The sequence below is a fragment of the Suricata suricatta genome, chromosome 4 (assembly GCF_006229205.1).
Source record: "Suricata suricatta isolate VVHF042 chromosome 4, meerkat_22Aug2017_6uvM2_HiC, whole genome shotgun sequence".
NCBI lineage: Eukaryota > Metazoa > Chordata > Mammalia > Carnivora > Herpestidae > Suricata > Suricata suricatta.
Genome location: NC_043703.1, coordinates 8,599,237 through 8,620,174, shown reverse-complemented (window position 1 = coordinate 8,620,174; position 20,938 = coordinate 8,599,237). Strand labels below are relative to the sequence as shown.

The 20,938-nt window shown below is 40.9% G+C and overlaps 1 protein-coding gene and 1 long non-coding RNA gene across 6 annotated transcripts in view; one reads left to right on the top strand and one right to left on the bottom strand.

The window, feature by feature from the left end:
* LOC115289332 overlaps positions 1–12,770 on the bottom strand; it is a 16,455-nt gene extending 3,685 nt beyond the window's left edge. For both annotated transcript variants that reach the window (XR_003907567.1, XR_003907566.1), the window contains exons 1-2: positions 12,617–12,770; positions 10,881–11,040 (exon numbers count right to left, since the gene is read on the bottom strand). This is a non-coding gene — a long non-coding RNA (uncharacterized LOC115289332). The remainder of the gene's footprint in view (positions 1–10,880; positions 11,041–12,616) is intronic.
* Positions 1–20,938, top strand: part of LOC115289331 (basic immunoglobulin-like variable motif-containing protein) — a 75,701-nt gene that overhangs the window by 31,580 nt on the left and 23,183 nt on the right. For 2 of the 4 annotated variants that reach the window (XM_029936457.1, XM_029936456.1), the window contains exons 7-10: positions 2,422–2,554; positions 3,907–3,993; positions 6,680–6,776; positions 7,613–9,278. In XM_029936457.1, coding sequence (XP_029792317.1) covers positions 2,422–2,554; positions 3,907–3,993; positions 6,680–6,776; positions 7,613–7,906 — 611 coding nt within the window. In that variant the 3' untranslated portion in view covers positions 7,907–9,278. Of the gene's footprint in view, positions 1–2,421; positions 2,555–3,906; positions 3,994–6,679; positions 6,777–7,612; positions 9,279–12,966; positions 13,424–17,689; positions 17,866–20,034; positions 20,151–20,600; positions 20,688–20,938 lie in introns of those variants that run through there. The other 2 variants (XM_029936458.1, XM_029936455.1) reach the window with 2 other exon arrangements.

Here is a 20,938-nt window from a genome sequence, read left to right as displayed (position 1 = left end):
GGGGGGAAGAGAGGTGGTGGTGATGGTGGAGGGTACTTAAGGGGAAGAGCACTGGGTGTTGTATGGAAAACAATTTGACAATAAAATATTATGGAAAAAAAACAACAAAAAAAAGAAAATTATTGATCTAAATTAGATAGAGGTCATCAAACTACAGACCTTTTTGTAAATAAAGTTCCATGGGAGCACAGCCATATTCATTTGCTTACACATGCCTATGGCTGTTTCCATGCTAACGATGGCAGAATTGAGTAGTGCTCATGACCCACACACCTCAAATATTTAAGAAGAAGCTTGCTAATTCCAGATCTAAATCAATCAGAACCTTGCAGTAAGGAGCAGAACATCCCTGACTAGCACGAAGCCCATAATCATTATGCGATAGAAGAAAAATCACCCCATGTCTTCTAGAAAATGAGGACACGGCCGAAGAGTGTTTACAGCAGACAAAAAGATGTGAGGGTTAATGAGAGCAAATTTCTTAGCTTTCTCATTTGCTCCTGAAATCCTCAGTATATTCCAGGAAATTAGAGTCATTACTGTTCACAGTCACACTAATGATGTCAAGTGTTTTGTGTTACATTTGACTTAAAGAAGAATGTGAAATAGTTACAGATAGCCATTAAGAAGGTAAAATAAAAATTCTTTTTATGAAAAGTTTTAGTTATCTGGGAAAATTTTTTATTGGACATTTTCACAATTTTAAGAAACGTTTGAAGAGGTTTTTTTCTAAACCAACGATGCGTGTCACCATCTTTTGTAATGATTGAATTTGTTAGGTGTCTGAATGCATACATTTATGTTTGCTCACCATCCTGAAACCTATCTGTAATGAAGAAAGTGACATATTGACCCTCTTCTGAATTTTAGTTCTGATGGTTCTTCATTTAGAGCTGCCCTTGGGTGTCAGTGTTTAAATTGTCAGGGGAGGTCAGCCAAAAGCTGTAGAAAGATTTATCATTTGTCATTATGAAATAGAGATTTTAGTGGGAAAGATCACCTTGCCGTCCAGGTGTGTTCTGATGCTCTGGCTGCAAAGTCAAATCTACGGGAAAGACCTACATGAAGCGTTGGAGCAAGAGTTTCAGCCAGAAATATTATTGCCTCCACGGAGCCCACAAATTGTGTGTGTCGACAGGGTGGGTGGGTCTTGCCTTCTTAGCTACATGACAGCCCCTGGCCTGCTGTTCTTAGTGGTCTTCAGGCATCTCAGCGGCCAGAAAGTCCATCGGAGAAATCACAAACTGCAAGCTTTCATCTACTTCACCTATTTTTAGGATTTCCCGTTTTAATGGGCTATTTGTTCGTGAATAATTTAGTTTCTTCCGGGAGATGCATGTTAATGAGACCTCAGTTAATGGCTTTAAATATCGAGTGCTGGTAAAAACTTATTGCTTATGGTACTACTTTTGAAATGACTTCACAACTAATATAGCTGTGGGAAATCTAGGAGGAGAGTTCTGCGGCATGACCAGCCTGTCCGAGAGATACTCTTATCTCATGACGTGGCTTGAGAAAGCTGTAGAAAGATTAAAGTGTGTATTAGTGGAGAAGTCTGCAGTTTTGGGGTCTGTGTACTATCTGGAGCTTACATCTGCCCATCACCGCACTGCTCTTCAAATTGGTGACGCACACACTACTGGGGCTGTGTCAGATGACCTCTGTGGAATGGGAAGAGTATAACAGAATGTCAGGATTTAAAACAAATTCTTTTTAATGTTTGCTCATCTTTGAGAGAGAGACAGAGACAGAGACAGAGACAGAGAGACAGAGCGTGAGCGAGGGGAGGGGCAGAGAGAGAGGGAGACAGAACCGAAGCAGGCTCCAAGCTCTGAGCTCTCTGCACAGAGCCAGATTCAGGGGTCAAACCCATGAACTGTGAGATCGTGACCTGAGCTGAAGTCAGATGCTTAATCAACTGAGCCACCCAGGCACTCCTAGAATGTCAGTATTTTAATTTAATTTTAAAATTTCCTACCTTTTTTCTTCTATAAAGTCCTATTAGTAGTATATATATAGCCTGTAAACAAAAATGCTTCTCATGGACATGTGGATTCAGAAATTGCCAGTGACAGATGTGTGCAACCAGAGAAGTTGAGACCATTGTTGTATATACTAGGTGTTAGGTTTTATGTGGTAATTAAATTTTGTAGACAAGTGGTGTTATTAGAAGGTTTTGGTAAGCAAGGATGTATTTCAGGTCTTAAGTTTGCTATTCAGTTTAGCTGAATTTTCGTCAAAAGGGTAAAACTGAAAGTAAATTTATTCATATTTTTGTGTATCTATAATAGCTTCTCCTTTTCCCCAGCAATGTCAGTGTCTTCCAAGTAATGTCTTCCCTTCAGTCCTTAACTAGTCATTTGTGTAAAGCGTCCACAGTGCTTCATGATCTCTCAGTTTGTTTGCTTTTGTTTTGTGTAGCTTCAGGGGCCTTGTCGAAGTTAACTCATGGATTGAAAGATGAATCGCTGGCCTATATCTATCATTGCCAAAATCATTATTTTTGTCCAATTGGCTTTGAAGCAACCCCTGTGAAAGCTAATAAAGCATTCAGGTAAGCATTTCCTTATGTGGGCAACTTACTGAGATAAGCATTTCCATATTTTATATGGATAGCTTACCAAAAAAAGAAAGCATTAAGGAAATATTTAGTCACTCAGAAATTGGAAGCCTTGATTATTTGCTTTCATGTGCATCAAGTTAGACAGTGCTTTAACTATTTTAGCTTGTCCTTTTGCAGAATTGCATTTGCTTAACTGGGCTTTTACATTGTCCACTTAGATGCTGTTGTTCAGACTTGTGCAATGAAAGACGTTTGAAAAATCACTTTTACCTTTCTTACAAAATGATTGCAAAGGACTTCACATATTATATCAATGTATTTTCATCCACTATTCACATGGAAAATGAATTAGGGGATCTTGTGTCAAAAAGTTGCCCCAACTGAGCACATTAAGAAGCATCTTCTTTTCTTCTAGTGAAAATTGTGGAATGTGTCAGTGTCGTCCTGGGTGGGTAGCATCGGTCATTGAGGAGGAGGAAAGGGCAGCACTGCTGTTTCAGTGAAGGCTGAAGGTCAGGCTGGGAGAACGTGCCTCCTCATCTGGGGATAGGATGGCTTCTTTGAGCCCAGAGGGTGTTCAAGCATGAGTTCCTCTTTGAGGCACTGTGGGGTTGGAGGACCCTGGGGCAGTATCCCGAGTTCTGGGAGAACCTGGAAGCTGGACATTAGAGTTTTGTGAATGGGAGCAAGAAAGTACGCAATCTCTCCGAATCCTGAAATGTTCTATCCATCGCTCTGGAGGTGAGGTATATTGTTTTCTATGGTTTCATCCTGAGACTTCACCTTAGTCCAGATCATCTATCAAATATAAACCATGGAAAAGTAGGTAGTCCGACTTTGTACTCATTACGGGAGAGTTCCACACTTCTGCCTATGCCTACCTAAGCATCACCCGAGATGCCTTCACAACTGTGCAGATCCCTCCAGATCGACCTGAATTTCCAGGAGTGGGATTAGGGGATCTGACTTTAGAGTTTCATTTTGAGGATACCTTTTGAATATTTCTAAATGCACAGTGAAAGGAGAGGAGTAGCCGAAGAAAGCTTGTAGGATGCTAGGATTTTTTCTCTTCTTTTTCAGTGCAAAGAGGTGGTATATTTCTTTTTCTTTCATTTTTTTTAGCCTTAGATTTAATGATAGGGATCAAGACCTAAGTTTCATTTATGCTCTTTAATGGCCTTATGAAGTTTGTTCAAGCCGAAACTCCAATTATCTATTCTAGCATTAACGAGTATCATCTTTGAATAAACTTTAATATATCTTTTATTAACACAGTGGAAGCAATATTTTGAAGGGTGTGAATGGCCTTTATTAAGCCTACTCGTAATCTGTTTTATATTTAGCAGGGGCCCCCTCTCACCACAAGAAGTAGAATATTGGATCTTAATTGGAGAATCAAGTAGAAAACATCCTGCTATTCACTGTAAAAAGTATGTTAACTTCCCTTATTCTCTTTAATTTAGGTAAGATTTACATGTAGTGAAATGCACAAGTCTTAACTGTATAATTAGGTGGATTTTGATAAATGAATATGCCTGTGTAATCATCACCCCAATCAATGTATGGAACATTTTCATTACCTTGAAAGTACCCTCATTCTCCTTTCCTGTCCATCCCCATAGACTGCCTTTGCTCTGTCATGAAGGGTTGATTGCATGCTCTTGAAATTCATGTAAATGGAGTCATAAAATATTCTTTCTTACCTTGTTTTTATCATTTAAGTAACCTTGTGAGACTCATTGACTTTGTCATGCATATCATGACTGTTGGTGGTGGTGGTGGTTTTTTTTTATTGCTGAGTGGTATTTAAGTAGTGTAACTGTACCACAAATTTCTTTTTTATCAATTTTTCTGTCGATGACCATTTGGATTCTTTTGACTTTGGTCTTATGTGGGTAAAGCTATTAGGGACACTAATGTTTGTCTTTAGAAGATTTCTAAGTAACAGCTTTACTGAGATAAAATTCACATACCATAAAGTTCACCCTTTTAAAAATGTACAGTTTAGTGGATTTTAGTATACTTGGAGTTGAGCATCAAGCACCATGATCTAATTCCAGGGACCAAAACCCCATCCCCATCAGCAGTCTCTCCCCAGCCCCCTTACCTCACTCCCTGGCAACACTGATCTCCTTTCTATCTTTGTGCATTTGCCCAATATGGGCATTTCATGTAAATGGATTCATACAATGTGTGGGCTTTTGTATCTGTCTTTTTTCACTCAGAATAATGTTTTCAGTGTTCATCTGTGTTGTGGCATGGACCAGAACTTCATTCCTTGATATGGCCAAATAATTTTCGGCTCTATGGATATGCCACATTTTCTTGTGCAAGTTTTTTGAGGACATGTTTCTATGTTTTCTTCCTCTCGGATAGGTACCCAGGAGTGGGGTTTCTGATTATAGGATAGATGTGTATTTAAGAAACTGGGAGAAAGCTCTCCAGTGGGGTTGTGCCATTTTACACTTCTACCGACAACGTATGGAGAATCCAGCTGTTCATCTCTTCTCCAATATTTGATATTGTTATTGGTTTTTTACTTAATATTTTTTATTATTTTTTAATTTTTTAATGCTTTATATTTATTTCTGAGAGACAGAGAGAGACAGCGTAAGTAAGGGAGGGTCAGAGAGAGAGAGAGAGAGAGAGAGAGAGATACAGAATCCAAAGCAGGCTCCAGGCTCTGAGCTAGTTGTCAGCACAGAGCCCGATGTAGGGCTCAAACCCACAAACCATGAGATCATGACCTGAGTCGAAGCTGGATGCTCAACCGACTGAGCCACCCGGGTGCCCCACTTTTACTTAACATTTTAAAAAAATGTATTATTTTTGAGACAGAGAGAAATAGAGCACGAGTTGGGGAGGGGCAGAGAGAGAGAGAAAATCTGAAACAGTCTCCAGGCTCTGAACTGTCAGCACAGAGCCCATTGCAGGGCTTGAACCCACAAACTGTGAGATCATGACCTGAGCTGATGTTGGATGCTTAACCAACTGAGCCACCCAGGCACCCCTTTACTTAAGTTTTTTTATTTTTCCAGCTTTCTTGAGTTATAATGCACAATTGTATATATTTTAAATGTACAGTATGCTGATTTGATCTACAGTTTGTGAAATGGGTGCCACAGTCAAGTGTCAGACATATCCACTAGCTCATATAGTTACCTTTTCTGCCTGTATGTGGTGAGAACAATTATGATCTACTCTCTTGGCAAATTTCAAGTGCACCATACAGTATTATTAACTGTAATCATCATGCTGTACAGAGCCACAAGTTTGTTCTGTTTTTTGATGGTATTGTAAACTGATTTTTTAAAAAAAATTTCCTTTAAAAATGTGTCTGTCTTCTAGTTTTAGTAGACAGAACTGACACATACACTATATAAGTTAGTGGCATACAGCGTGATGGTTTTATTTACATATATTGTGAAATGACGACAGTAGCTGTAGTTAACAGAAGAATGTTCCCTGTGATGAGCACTCTTAGGATCTGTTCTCTTAACAACTTCCCTGCATGTCACACAGCAGTGTTCACCGTAGTCACCATGCTGTGTATTACATCCTAGTACTTATTTGCCCTGTGACTGGAAGTTTATACCTCTTGGCACCTTCCTTTAAAAAGTTTCACTTCTTAATTAGTTTCTGGCAGTGTACAAAGATATCATCTATTTTTCTATATAGGCCTTGAATATTGCATCTTTATCAAACTCAAACTTACTCTTAATTCCAATAATAGTTTTATAATCCAAAGTAATTTGTAATTGCTTTGTGTTTTCTATACAATCAGTCATGTTTTCTGTGAATAAATGTATGTTAACTTTTAAATCTTTTGAAAACTTGACTCTAATTAAAAAGGAAATATGGACTGTTTCTACTCTGGCTTGCAGGATGTCATCTAGCAGGTTGATAAATATGTATTTCATAATAAAGTAGTCTTGGCAGTAGTTGGTTAGGCAGACTTGTCATAAAGAATTAGGGCTGAGGATGTGGAACAATCTTGATATAAGAGAATTACTGTTATGGTAATATGGTAGAAAATTGCTCCTGTGAAAAGTTCCATTACAATGGTATTTTGCACTTTAAAAAAAAGTGTGTTTTATCCTTCTCTTTTCACGACAGGTGGGCAGATATTGTTACTGATCTCAACACTCAAAATCCAGAATATCTAGATATCCGACACTTAGAGAGAGGACTGCAGTATCGAAAAACAAAGAAGGTAAGAACACGATTGTATCTGAAGATGTTTCCCAACCAGCCAAAATGCACAGTTTTACTCAGTACTCCTTAGGTTGTAAATAACAGAAATCCAGTTCGGATTATCTTAGATCGAAGAGTGAAAATTACATTCAGGACACAGGAGTATCTTTAGAATGAAAACGCGAGGAGGATAGCCTTGTTGTGTAAGGGACTGGTGCCAGGGGCCAGGTAGCTTCTCTGTCTCATTCTTCTGGAAATTCGTTATATTTTGTTCTTATCTGTCTGATTATTTACTTCCTGAAGATCAAGAACTTCAACTTATGTCTCCCTTTCAGGTGAGCAGTCTAGATAGGCTGAGAGTGGCCTGCCCAGGCTCAGTCCCATAGTTTTGGCCCAGCTTGGCTCAGGTGTTCCCTCCTGAGCCAAATGGACTGTGGCCATGCAGCAGAGCCGTGTGTACAAACAAGTGGCTTGGGGAGGTTCTCAGCGAAAGTCAGGTTCTGTGGATTGAGTTGACATTCCACTGATAACGATCCTACTAACATCCAGAACATACAGGAGATAGGGAGAGGAACAATCTTGGTGTTCGGACTGGGCAGAGGGGGAACCAATGGTGTGTGTGACCAGTGGAGGGACAAATGGTGGGGGGGGAGTTGTTTTGGCTCCTGTGGGCATTGTTATATTTTTGTAAAAGCAACTCATCAAGAAAGAGGCAGGATAAGGTGATCTGATGCTATCTGAAAAGGGTAAGTACTATTTTGAAAGGGGAAAAATAAGGCAATTGATAGGAACCCACATTATTAGTATAATTAATTTCCTTTTACTTTCTTAACCCAAGTTTTCTTTTCTTCTCAGGTTGGGGGAAATTTACATTGCATCATAGCGTTCCAGAGACTTCATTGGCAAAGATTTGGCATTTGGAACTTTCCATTTGGAACCATTAGACAAGAATCACAACCTCCAGCACACGGCCAGGGAATAGCCAAATCTGAGAGTGAAGATAATATCTCCAAGAAGCAGCATGGGCGTCTGGGCCGGTCATTCAGCGCTAGTTTCCATCAGGACTCGGCATGGAAAAAGATGTCCAGCATCCATGAGAGAAGGAACAGTGGCTACCAGGGTTATGGTGACTATGATGGGAATGACTGAGCATGCTGGGTGCTGAACACCTTGTGATGTACACACGCCACTCTATACAAGACTGCATTAAGACAGTTGAAGGTTTTATTAAGTCTACACTAAATAGGAACAGATCTTGTGGTACAAAATATAACCTTGTAGTTCTCCAGTAAAAATCTTGTTTATGATTATGATGGGTGATTTCAGATATAGAAGCAGATAAGCACAGATTATTGTCCTTTTAAAGAGTATATAAACATTATGGACAATTTCACAAAATCTAATAAAATTACATATGAACAAATCAAACACAAATTCACTTAATAGCATCATGATTTGAAATACTTAAGCATGAAATGGTTTCTTATAACTCGATCACATTTGTTACAGATAGTTTTATTCCTAAACTCAAGATAAAAGGTACCATCTGCCCTTTTAAAGAAAATTTGGGCTGTTGATTTCTTGTTTTCTCTCATGGTTAAAGCTCACTTAAAATTATTTAGCAAATCTAGAATTCTTTTACTTGCAAACAGCATCTTGGCTGCCTCATTTGTTTCCTGACTAACTTTCTCAGGATCCTCAGTAAAGAGGCAAAAGTGAAGACTCAAGAAACTGATCTTTTTCTACTGGTGCATTGATTTAGGATATTGTTGGCTTTCTTGACTTGGTATGATACTTTCCAATATTGACAAGATCTCCAGGCCTTGAAAGACTTCTGTCTGCAGTGAACTTTGTTTTGGGATAGAATAAAAGTGGATTCCAGAGTTTCTAGATCCAAGGTAATCTGTGAAATGGGATCTTCCGATATTTGATTGATCCCTGAGTGTGGAGTCCTATGTTGTTAACAGCATTACAGATGCATTAGGAATGCCATGCCACTCAGAGGACAAATATCCATATTCCCAGCTCTGAGCTGCTTCCATTTTTAAATCCTACAATTAGCTGTTTGAAGTGAGTGTTAAGTAGTTAAGGGAGAGTGGATTTCACGTATGTGAGCTCCTGTCTTTGTGATGTCCGTTTCTCCTCTGCTGTCAGCCCATGACGTGTTCTTCCATTTCAGGGGCTGTTTCATGACTCAGATCAGTAACTTGATTATTACAAGGTGCTGAATGTGTTGGTAACCATTTTGCAATACACCTCAAGGAGAGGGTTCAGATTTTTATTTTTAAAATATTTTCATTTTCTTCTCTTTTGAATTTTATATCCATTTATCCACTCAGACATGCCTAGCCTACAGACAGGGATATATATTATGAAATGGTCATTTTTCTGAAGAGAATATTTTGCGTGAAATGCAAAGGACTGAAAGAGATTTGTAGGTTGTTGATTTTGTTACTTCACACTGGAACTTTTAAAAGTTTTCATCAAATAAAGTTTTGTTTTCTACTTTTAATAATGTGAATGTTGTGAACCTTTGATTTACCTAGGGAGTGCCCTTGGAATTTGGTTTGAAGTACGTGACAATTCTGCCTGAGTAGTATAAGAAACCATTTTGTATCTGACTTTGATAATCGATGAAACAATACACATTATGACTATAATTTCAGATTCCTGCAAGACTTTATAATAGGAAGTAGAAAATTTAATTGTATTAGCTTGAACCAAACAAAGTTGTCATTTTTGTAGGTCAAACATGGTTGAATATCAGCAATTTCATAGAGTGTAACGATGTATTTAAGAGAAGAGGTAGATAGGAGGAACCAAGAGGAAAGGAGACAAATGCAATGTAGAGAATACAGTGACACCTAGGAAAAAAGGATGAGTTTATACAGATTGCCAATTGGCCATAAATACTTTTTATAAAAGTCTTGATATATAAGATTACTTAATAATTTGATATACAAGTGTGGCAGTTATTAAGAGCATTATTAAGGTTTATGGAGACTAATTATCCAAAAACTGTATGCAAGTTACTGCACACTTTTCTTCCAAGATTAGTAACACTCCTGTCCTGTTTGATTTTGTGGTCAGCCCTTCCTAGGATTCTCCATAGAAGCACTGAAGGTTCAGACACTTACTCGCTGTATCTCCTAGGGGAAGTTAAGATGAATATTTCTGTGCTCATTTCCTCATTGGTAATATGGGGATGATAGCATCTATTTTATAAACTCTTTTGAAGAGTAAGTAAATGTACCTGCAGTGTTTAGAACAGTGCTTTGTAGATAGTGCTTACTATTTATCCTTCAAAAGATGTGTATTTTACCATTCTGAATCTTGATAGTGAGCCCTTTACAGCAGCTAAAGGAGCCAATTCACCGTAAGTCAAATATACACCCCTTAGTTCCTGTTCCTTCAAAAGGATATTTTGTATTCAAGAAATGTTGCTCCAGTTTTAAAAGCACCTCTAATACTCCAATGCCTACATTGGCTATTTGTTTTTACCCAGCTCTTAGGCATAAAAAATGTTCATTTAGATCAAATCCTGAAACTGTTCCTTTTTGTACTCCTGTGTTGCATCTTTAGGCTAAGCTGGTGCAGCAGCTAAAACACTTCCAAACTTTCCTTTTCCCAAACGCTTAATGGAGCTCCAGCAAGCTGCTCTGTGAGCCTCACGGTTTGTATATTGGTTTTACACATAGCATATTCTCCTTTGATCCTTCATTTAATTACCTTTTTAATTTTTTTAAGTTTATTTGAGAGAGAGCACTCACGCACATGCATGAGTGGGTGAGGGGTAGAGAGGGAGGGAGAGAGAATCCCAGCAGGCTCTGCCCTGATACCGATACTGGCCCAGCTCCAACTCAGTAACTATGAGACCATGACCTGAGCCAGGATCCAATTGGACGCTTAACCGACTAAGCCACCCAGGCGCCCCTCAGCAAACTAAGTTGAGCCCTATTACCCCCTAAATGTTTCATATTAGATCACTGATCTCAGAACAACCCCAAGAAAGTGGCATCTCCACTTTATTCAGACTCTCCTAGGTGAAGAAACTCGCTTAGGATCATAGCAGGTGTTCTACCATATAGACTGGGTGGCTTAAATAACAAATTTATTTTCTCACAGCTCTGGAGGCTGGACATCCAATATCAAGGTGTTGACAGGTTTGGTTTTTCCTGAGCCTTCCTCTTTGGCTTGCAGATAGCCACCTTCTAGCTATGTGCTCACATGGTCCTTCCTTGGTGTGCGTGTTCCTGGTGTCTCTCTGTGTGCCCAAATTTCCTCTGAAACAGACATCAGTCAGATTGGATTAGGTTCACCCTCACAGCCTCGTTTTAATTTAGTCATCTTTAAAAGGCCACATCTCCAAATACAATCACATTCTGAGCTGCTGGGGTTTAGGGCTTTAACCTACAAATTTTAGAGGTGAACACAACTCATCCCACTAACAGGGCTATTATGTGGCTCAGACAGGATTTGGACCAACAGCTGCCTGACGTGTGGGAAATTCTCTTTCAGGGGGGGTGCAAGATGTACTGGAGAGCTTTAAAAAAAAGTTTTTTTCTTAACATTCATTTTTGAGACACACAGAGACAGATCATGAGTGTGGGAGGGGCAGAGAGAGAGGGAAATACAGAATCTGAAGCAGGCTTCAGGCTCCAGGCTGTCAGCACAGACCCCGACATGGGGCTTGAACCGACAACCGTGAGATCATGACCTGAGCTGAAGTCGGGCACTTAACTGACTAAGCCACCCAGGCGCCCCTGGAAAGCTTTAGACACCTGAGGCTGACAGAGGTCATTTAGGATATATTTATGGAATCCCTAAATGTTAGGAGTGTGTGTGTGTGTGGGGGGGTCTAACAGTCAACCAGAATTCTTGGCTTCAATAAGTTTATAATCTACTGTGGAGGTGGGGAGAGAGCAGAACAAAAATGGAATAGGCAATTATATTAACCTCTGTAAAATACAACTAGGAACGATTTCTGGGAATTACTCCAAACATGGAGGAAATGCAAAAAAAAGCACTTTGGGAAATGGTTTTGCTAAAAGCTAATTTTTGATAGTTTTCCCTAAAGGGTTCTTTTAACCAAAATCACCTCCTCGTTTACATCGACCTTTCCACTGAAGCCTGAATCTCGTTTCAACACTTCAGATTAGAACCATTACGTACCATATGGCTAACATTTATTGAGTAGCAGTTTTAAATAGTCTATATATATCACCTCTGACCCTAGCTAGAACAGTCTGCATAGTCTTTTTTTTTTTTAACATTTATTTGAGAGAGAGAGACAGAGAGAGAGAGAGAGAGAGAGAGAGAGAGAGAGACAGAGAGAGAGAGACAGAGAGAGAGAGGCACAGTGAGCAGAGGAGAAGCAGAGAGAGAAGATGACACAGAATCCCAAGCAGGCTCCAGGCTCTGAGCTGTTAGCACAGAGCCCGATTTGGGGCTCGAACTCATGGACAGTGAAATCACCTGAGCCAAAGTTGGACACTTAACTCACTGAGCCACCCAGGAGCCCCTACAGAGACTGGTTTTATGCCCAGTTCACAGAAGTAGAAATAGACGTTCTCAACAACTGTTACTTGAACAATGCCAAACACCTTAAGTGGCATGGTGGGGATCTGAAGCTGGGCCTGAGGGTTCTAGAGCCACTGCCTTTTCAAGAGCTACTCTGCCTATTAAGCTTATTATTTCTGACCTACAAGCCTTTTAGACGCCAGAGAAAACCAAACTATATCTCAAGGGTTAAGGCTTTTAAAAGATGATTAAGTTAACAGGAGGCCGTATTGCTATCTAGTTACTACAAGTTATAGGACAAAACAGTTGTTAATTTAAAAACACCAGTAAAGCATCCACCTTTCTGTTGTCGCTCCTCGTGTAAAACAGCAGCTGGTATTAAGTCTGCAGAAGTGGCGTCGGGGAGGCGGGAAGGATAGGAAAAAAACACCTAGAAACCAATGACATCAGCAAGTAGATACTCAGCGCACAGTGCTAACGTTTTGCTGCGACAGAATGCCAGCGTGGAGGGAGGTCCGGAACGACAGAACGCAAAAGCCGTGGCGGCACCGCCCCCTCGCTTCCGGAATGAAAAAGGCGCAGCTAATATACGCAGGACCGTGAGGCGGGACTTCCGCTCTGAGCAGCCTATTAAACAGAAGCCGTGCCCCCACCCGCCCAGCCCATTTTGCGCTAGAGTACGCGCCAACTTTAGGAGCCGGGCGGTGTTGGGGGCCACCTCTTGGCCGTTGGTCTCGCTTCCGTAGTCCCTTCACTGCTTTTCCGGAAAGAGGGCACATATTTGGGCCAAACTTCGGAGAGAGGAGGTCTTGAGCCTCCCTGACACCGGCCGTTCTCTGGCGTCCCGCCCTTCTTCCGTGAGGCTGTGTCAGCCGCCGGGGAGTGCCGTCCTCGCCGGTGCGGTTTCCCTGGAAAACCGCGTGCTCTGTATTATTTCCCATTTTCCCCGGGTGGGAGCAGGGGGATCTCCGCCCGGGCCCCTGCGGTGGTGCAGGCTGTGGTAGGGTCGGAATAGGAGGCTTCCCGCGACCCCGCCGCCGAGTGTCGCTGGAGGCCTCATGGGGGTGCAGGGGCTCTGGAAGCTGCTGGAGTGCTCCGGGCGGCAGGTGAGCCCGGAGACGCTGGAAGGGAAGATCCTCGCCGTGGGTATCCTTCACGCGTCGCCGGTCCTCGGGTGCGGGGACTCGCGCCAGGCGTTTCAGTGAAAGCTTTGTTAATGTTGTAAAGGTCAAAAGCACTGTCCCGGCATGGGAGGTCAGCATGGAGTTAAATGAGGGGGACTTCCTATCGGTAGTGTCGCTTGCTGGTCCTGAGTCCTGCCCCAGTTAGGTGTATTAGTATCAGAGAGAAGGAGGATAGTGTGGACAGGCGTTTGACTTTTTTCTCTTTTTCAAAAGTAACTTTTACTAATTTTTAATTCTAAGTTTTAGAATAGGAAATTCATGTGGTACAACACTGAAAAGATTTCAAAAGGCACACAGTGGCTTTTTGGTTTTGTTTTTGTTTTGTTTTCTTTACCTCCCAGCCTCTATGATAAGACTTGTAAAGGATTGTCGTTTGTGCATATGTGTGGCTGGTGTGGTGTCTCTTTGGAATGAAGCGTTTTTCTTCTTTATCAAAGCATATGAATGCTGTTTCTGAAATTTTGTTCTTTTTAGAAGTTAAGCATCCTTCTCTCCCTCCCTTCCTTCTTCACCTTTGAGTGGCTCTTCTGTTCCGGAAGCTGGTGGCACCTTACGCCAGCTCCCTAGGTGGGCACAGGAGTTGTAAGCCAGGAGATGAGACTCGTGTAAATAATTGCTGTCGATGGTAAAATGCAGTTTAAGAGTAGGTGGGAATTCGGCTTAGGGGCCACTGAGTGAGGAGCCGTTATTTAGTGTGGAGACAGCTTTTACATGATGTGACACTGCTGATTTTTCAAATACAGATAATGATTACATTTTCTGCAGTGTGAATCTTGAAATAAATCCGTAATGAGTTTTGCCTTGCTTAAAAGTTTCTGAGGGATATCTTATAGGGAAAGTTTGTTGTTGCTGATGTTTTAAAGGAATGCGCTCTTGCTGCCCTCTAGTGGTTTTTCAAATCACTGCTTTCTGAAGATCTTTATAGAAATGGGAAGGAAAGCAGTTTTCAGTGACAGCCCTTCAAACGTCAGCGAAGACTTAGGCATTTTATGTTGCAACCTCTATGAAGAAGTGATGATTCGTAAAATCATTGAGCTGATGCATGAATTTGAGCATTCTAATTTTCTGGGAAGTTGTCCACAGTAAGGAAAGTAAAGCATTTAATTTAGAATTTAGATTACCTCTTTTTAGATGATTCAGAAGCCCTTTTGGGACATGAAGTAATTTTCATGAGGTTATTAAATTTGTCTGAAAGGACAAATCATTTAAAGAGGACTATCAATGATCCTCCAGTTAATAAATGCAAGCTTTTATATGTGTGTGTATGTGTTTAAATATATATGTACAAAGAGAATATTTGCTGTTCTATAATTGATTTTGCTTTGTTTCATTTTTAAATATTTATTTTTAAATTTACATTCAAATTAGTTAGCATATAGTGCAACAATGATTTCATGAGTAGATTCCCTAATGCCCCTTACCCATTTAGCCCACCCCCCTCACCCCACAACTCCACCAGCAGCACTCAGTTTGTTCTCTATATTTGAGTCTCTTATGTTTTGTCCCTCTCCCTGTTTTTATATTATTTTTGCTTCCCTTCCCCTATGTTCATCTATTTTGTATCTTCAATTCCTCATCTGAGTGAAGTCATGATATTTGTCTTTCTCTGATTGACTAATTTCACTTAGCATGATACCCTCTAGTTCCATCCACATAGTTGCAAGTGCCAAGATTTCATTGTTTTTGATTGCTGAGTAATACTCCAATACTCTTCTTTATTCATCCATCTGTTGATGGACACTTGGGCCCTTTCCAGCTGTGTTCCATTTTCATGGGAATTATAATTCAAATATCTGACCTGTATTCCAATATTTTTGTCTTCTATGTTAATGAAGAAATTATTCATGATAAACTATGTTCATAATTTTCTCTTGGATCCTTAAAATACATTTTTTTGGATGGTTGGGTGTCCCAGTCAATTAGGCATCCAACTTCGGCTCAGGTCATGATCTCATGCTTCTCTTTTAGGGCATTCGCATTTGCTGCCCCTCTTGTATCACCATTTACTCCCCTGTTCCTGTTGTCCGTTCAGGACTCCACTATTTCTTCACATAGGCCTTCCCTAAGTAAAGAGCCACTGACCCCGGCCCCTTTTACTCTGCTTTATTTACTTTTTTGTATTATATCTATATGTATTATATATCTATTCATTTTTATTTTATTGTTCGTCTTCCCCATCAGAGTGCAGGTTTCTTGGAGATAGACACCGTACCTGTTTTGTTCAGGGCTATGTTTGCGGTTCTGTCTCAAGATCTTGGGATCTTAGATAAGTCAGGCACATAGTAGCACTCAAATATAGGAATGAATATAATAATAGCTTGCTTTCCACTATTTTGTTCCATAGTATTTAAGTTAATTGTTGATGGGCCTGATTTGTTTAATGGCTATAAATTAGATAATGTGCATTCATTTAAATACTTACCTGTTTAGCTCCTACAATAGCCAGTGTTTGTTTCTTCCTATATGTCCCGTGAAAGGGGAGCGGTGCACAAAAACGTGATCTAGACAAGGCGTGGAGCCCGTGCTGTGGTTTTCCTCTCCATTAGACTGTCAGCTCCACAAGGGCAGACCCCTTGTTTTGTTCAGTGGTGTATCTCCGGTGGATTCTGCCACATATTAAGCAATCCATTTTTGAATAGTAGTTGAATAGTAGTGCATAAGTGGGGGTGTTTGGGCTGACGAAGTGACCCAGAGACCGGACCTCTGAGTCCGAGATAACTAGGTTAAGAGAGGGAGAAACTCAGGCAGGAGACGGGGCACGTGAAAAGACCCTGGAGTCAGGAAGTGTCTACCTTCAAGACAGGTTGAAAGATGGAATTGATGAGGGGAGTGTAGGAGATGACATTCAGTGATCTGGCTGCAGTGAACAGGGGTGACGTTCACTGCACTGGGGACGTAAGCAGCCTGGTAGAAAGACCTGTGTCAAGTTTTGATCATGTCAAGTTGGGAATGTCTGCGAAGCGTCAGGTAGAGGTGTCATCTAGTCTGGGGGTCAGGACAGAGCTCACATCGGGAGAGGGTGTGGCGCGGGGGTGCTGAGGTAGCCTGGGGAGCCCGTGCAGCAGGAGGAGGGGAGAGGGCCCGAGCAAGGGAGAGCACTGCTGAAGTCAGGCTTGTGTGGGGCTTAGAGGGGCTGCAGAGACGGGGAGCAGGAAGACCGCCAGTGCTGCGTCCCTCCATCTTACGGACGGACACGTAGGAAGCATCTGGTAAGGAGCAGTCTTTACAAACGTTAAGTATAAGCAACCTCCAAGAAAATGTAAATTACTTGTAATTGCAGAAGAGGCAACTATTCTTAATATTTTGGTGTCTGAGCTTCTAGTGTCTTACATTTAACATGTCCTGTGTGTTATAAAATGTAATTATGCAGTCCATAGTTTTGTGACCTGTTTTGTCTCCTTTAATATTTTGTGATTGTCTTTCTTATCACTGTATCTGCTTCTGTAGCTTCCGTTTTTAAGGGCTGTTTGATATTTCAGCAAATCAGTATATCATGATTTAGTTTAAAGATCTGTTGGAAAATTTTGACATTGGTTTTCATGTTTTTATTACTGTAAACATTTATAGAAGTAACTCATAAATCTGTGATGATTTTCTGAGGATAAATGTCTGGAAGTAAAAGTAGTAAAATAGAATGTGTGTTTTTACATTTTTTGCTATGAATTGCCAAATTGTTCTCCAAAAGAGTTGTGCTAATTTATGAAAATTCTGTAGGGATTATCAGTTTTAAAAAAAATTTTTTTAAATGTTTTATTTTATTTTTGATACAGAGAGAGACAGAGCATGAGAGGGAGAGGGGCAGAGAGAGGAGACACAGAACCGGAAGCAGGCTCCAGGCTCTGAGCTAGCTGTCAGCACAGAGCCCAACGCGGGGCTCGAACCCACGAATGTGAGATCTAACCTGAGCCGAAGTCGGAGGCTTAACCGACTGAACCATCCAGGCGCCCCTCAGTTTTTTTAAAGAAGCAATTATTTGCAATTAGATTTTCTAAAAGGACACATCTATTGATGTAAGATTTTAAAATTCAGTATGTGAATAGTAGTAACAAGGGTTCAAATAAAATGAGCTGATTTTAGGTAGATTCCATCAGGACTAAACATTTTTCAATTTCAAATGAATTGTGATGAGGGCTTAGTTTCAATATTTAGATGATACTGGTTTTTGGGAAGATGAAATCATGGGGATGAGGGAAGAAATTCCAAATCTTTCCTTTAACACTTCTGCCAGATATTAGCATTTGGTTGAACCAGGCACTGAGAGGAGTCCGGGATCGCCACGGGAACTCAATAGAAAACGCACATCTTCTGACTTTGTTTCATCGTCTCTGCAAACTCTTATTTTTTCGAATTCGTCCTATTTTTGTGTTTGATGGGGATGCTCCACTATTGAAGAAACAGACTTTGGTAAGAGTCATCTGTTTTTTTTTTTTTCCTCTCTGTATTCTTAGAAAGAAAGAAAAGTTCGGGGTCCTGGGTGGCTCAGTCAGTTGAGCTCTGACTCTTGATTGTGGCTCAGGTCCTGACGTCACAGCTGTGGGCCTGGATCCTTGTGTTAGTGTGAAGCCCACTTGGGTTCTCGCTCTCTGCCTGTCCCCCACTTGTGCCTGCACGTTCGGTTGCGCTCTCTCTGAATAAACAAACATTTTTAAAAAGTCCATGTATAATTTTAACTTTCTGTTTTAGAATTTTGGAAGCTAAGGCTTATTTTAACATATATCCAGCTTAATTTCAACTTTTTTTTTAGTGTATTTTGAACAAATTACTTTTTTAAAAAAGTTTATTTATTTTGAGAGAGAGCGAGCGAGCGAGTGAGCAAGCGAGCAAGCACAGGAGGGGCAGAAAGAGAGAGAGAGGCAGAATCCCAAGCAGGCTCTGTGCTGTCAGTGCAGAGCCTGATGCAGGGCTCAATCACATGAACCCATGAGATCAGGACCTGAGGCGATATCAAGGGTTGGACGCTTAACTGACTGAACCACCAGGCTTTCCAACACAGTTTTTTTAAAAAAAGGATTGTGAGGGTACCTCCTGGGTTCAATGATACAATTCACTTTTAATAAAATTACTAAAATTCTTACACTTGGGAGTTTTCCTTCGAGAGCATCTTCATAGCTGTTCTGTGTGTGGCTCAGCTGTGCCGCTAAGCACTGCAGAGGACCCGTTGGGGAAATGCTCTCAGTCTGAGATAGTGGGTCCCCAGTGTTTAAAGACTGATGGGGTGTTAGGAGTAGGTGATTTTGTGGGGTGCCAGCTGTGAGTAAAATGGGTTATCGAGGAAGAAAAATTGGCCAGGGTATAAGAAAATATGAGTTTCTTTATTCTTTCTCTTTTTGTTTATTTATTTATTTTGAGAGAATGAGAGCCGGGGAGGGACAGAGAGATGGGGACAGAGAGAATCCCAAGCAGGCTCTGCATTGTCAGTGCCGAGCCCGACTTGGGGCTCGATCCCACAAACCGTGAGATCATGACCTGAGCCGAAATCAAGGGATGCTCAACTGACTGAGCCCCCCAGGCGCCCCAGGAGTTTCCTTATCCTGAAAGTAGTGTCAAACAATGTTGTAACGGAGTTGTGAACTTTGGAGTAATCATGAATGTCCCAAATGATAGCACCCATTGGGACATGGGACTTTTCTTTATAATCACAGCCTGTAGACATTGTCTAAGTAAGTGAGGATATAGGGTAAAAGTAAGGATCTGCAGAGCTTGAAGACCTTTGTTTCCTCAGTTAAAGGTGCAGACTTGCATGTTGCAGTTTTAAATTATCCAAGGCACACTGTATCACGCCCTCCTTGGAAGGATTCCACAGGAAAGAACTTCAGAATTTATCTCCAAGTAAACAACATCTCCCCAATTCCCCTGCCCCATGATTAAAGGTGTTAGTTAACACATTTGATACATTTATGTCTTACAATATGATTACTGTAGTAATCATATTGTAAGACATAAATGTATCAAATCAACATACTGTGCACCTTACATTTCCAGTGTTACATGTCAGTTATGTCTTTATTTAGAAAGGAAGAGAGTGGTTTGGTTTTTCTTCCTTATATTCTACCATAGCATGTTTTTTTCCTACTTGGACATTATTTACAAGATACTTCTCTACAATTTAGGATTTCTTATGATATAATCTTGACTGTCGAAGGACAGAGTGGCATCTGAGAAATGTTATCTTATAAAAGCCAATATTAGAAATTGGTTTTAGCGTAACAGTGGCATTTTATGGAATACACTAGTTAGTATAATCCTTTAGAGAAGCATTTATTTAACTATCATTAAGTTTTAGTCTTCTGGGGACACTAAAGGATATTTAAAAGAAACTGGAAATAAAGTAATCATTTCCCAACTACTGTATACCAGCCAGTTCTTTCAGTAATCGCTAGATGGAAAGTTGGTGTCTTTTACGTATCAGAAACCTGAACATTTTCACAGATACACAGCACTTCGGAGGAAACACTAAAGCATCCATACTCTGAAAGCTCAGACAAACCAAATTCTATAGAAAAAAAAAATCAGAGAAATCATTTTAATATACTAATGCCCTGAAGTAGAATGCTCTATCCTTTCTTTTCACAGGCTAAGAGAAGGCAGAGAAAGGATTTGGCGACCAGTGATTCCAAAAAAACTACGGAGAAGCTTTTGAAAACATTTTTGAAAAGACAAGCTATCAAAACTGCCTTCAAAAGCAAAAGGCAAGAGGCACATTACATTAATTTTAAAGATTAAAACCTTTTAAGTTCTGTGTTGGATTAACCTTCACTCAGCAGAAAATAGACGGTGACATGAGAGGGTCTTCGGGGTGTCCCTTTGACCCGATAATTTGAAGTTGTGAGTGGCAGCTTCAACAGAGAGAAAGGCCGTAATGATGCGTCACGTGCACTTTGCACTTGGATGAGGCATGTGTCCATGGCTGAGGCTGTGGCTGGGGTGCAGGGGAGCCGCAGAGGTGCCCCCTGTCTCTCCAGGCGCCAGGGCCATGCTTGCTCCCCACCGCAGTGGCCAGGCAGCCAGGCCAGCAGCGCGAAGCCTGTTGGCCCGTGTTTTCCCCGTTCTCCCCTCCTCAGCAGGGCTTGTGTCGTCAAAATCCGGACTTAGAATCCTAATTCCCATCACCCGTGTTTAAATCTGTGTGTGGTTTTCAGAGGTGAAGCGCTCCCCAGTCTTACCCACGTTAAAAGAGAAGATGACCTCTATGCTTTGCCACCTTTACAGAAGGAAGAGAAAAACAGGTAAATGTTTAACTGTTTACAAATGGTCACTGTCTGTGTATTTAGACAGATTCAGACCTTTGTGTTTTATCTGCATGGTGAGACACGTGGGAATCAGTGCATCTGAGCAGTCTCTTTACCTTTTTGTATGTCTTTCATTCCTTTCATGCTAACTTGTCCCTGTGTTTAGGTGGTTCGTGCTGATCTCTTCACTCTGCAGACCCCGTGTTAGCACTGGGGGTGTATCATTCACACACATGCTTACCCTTGGC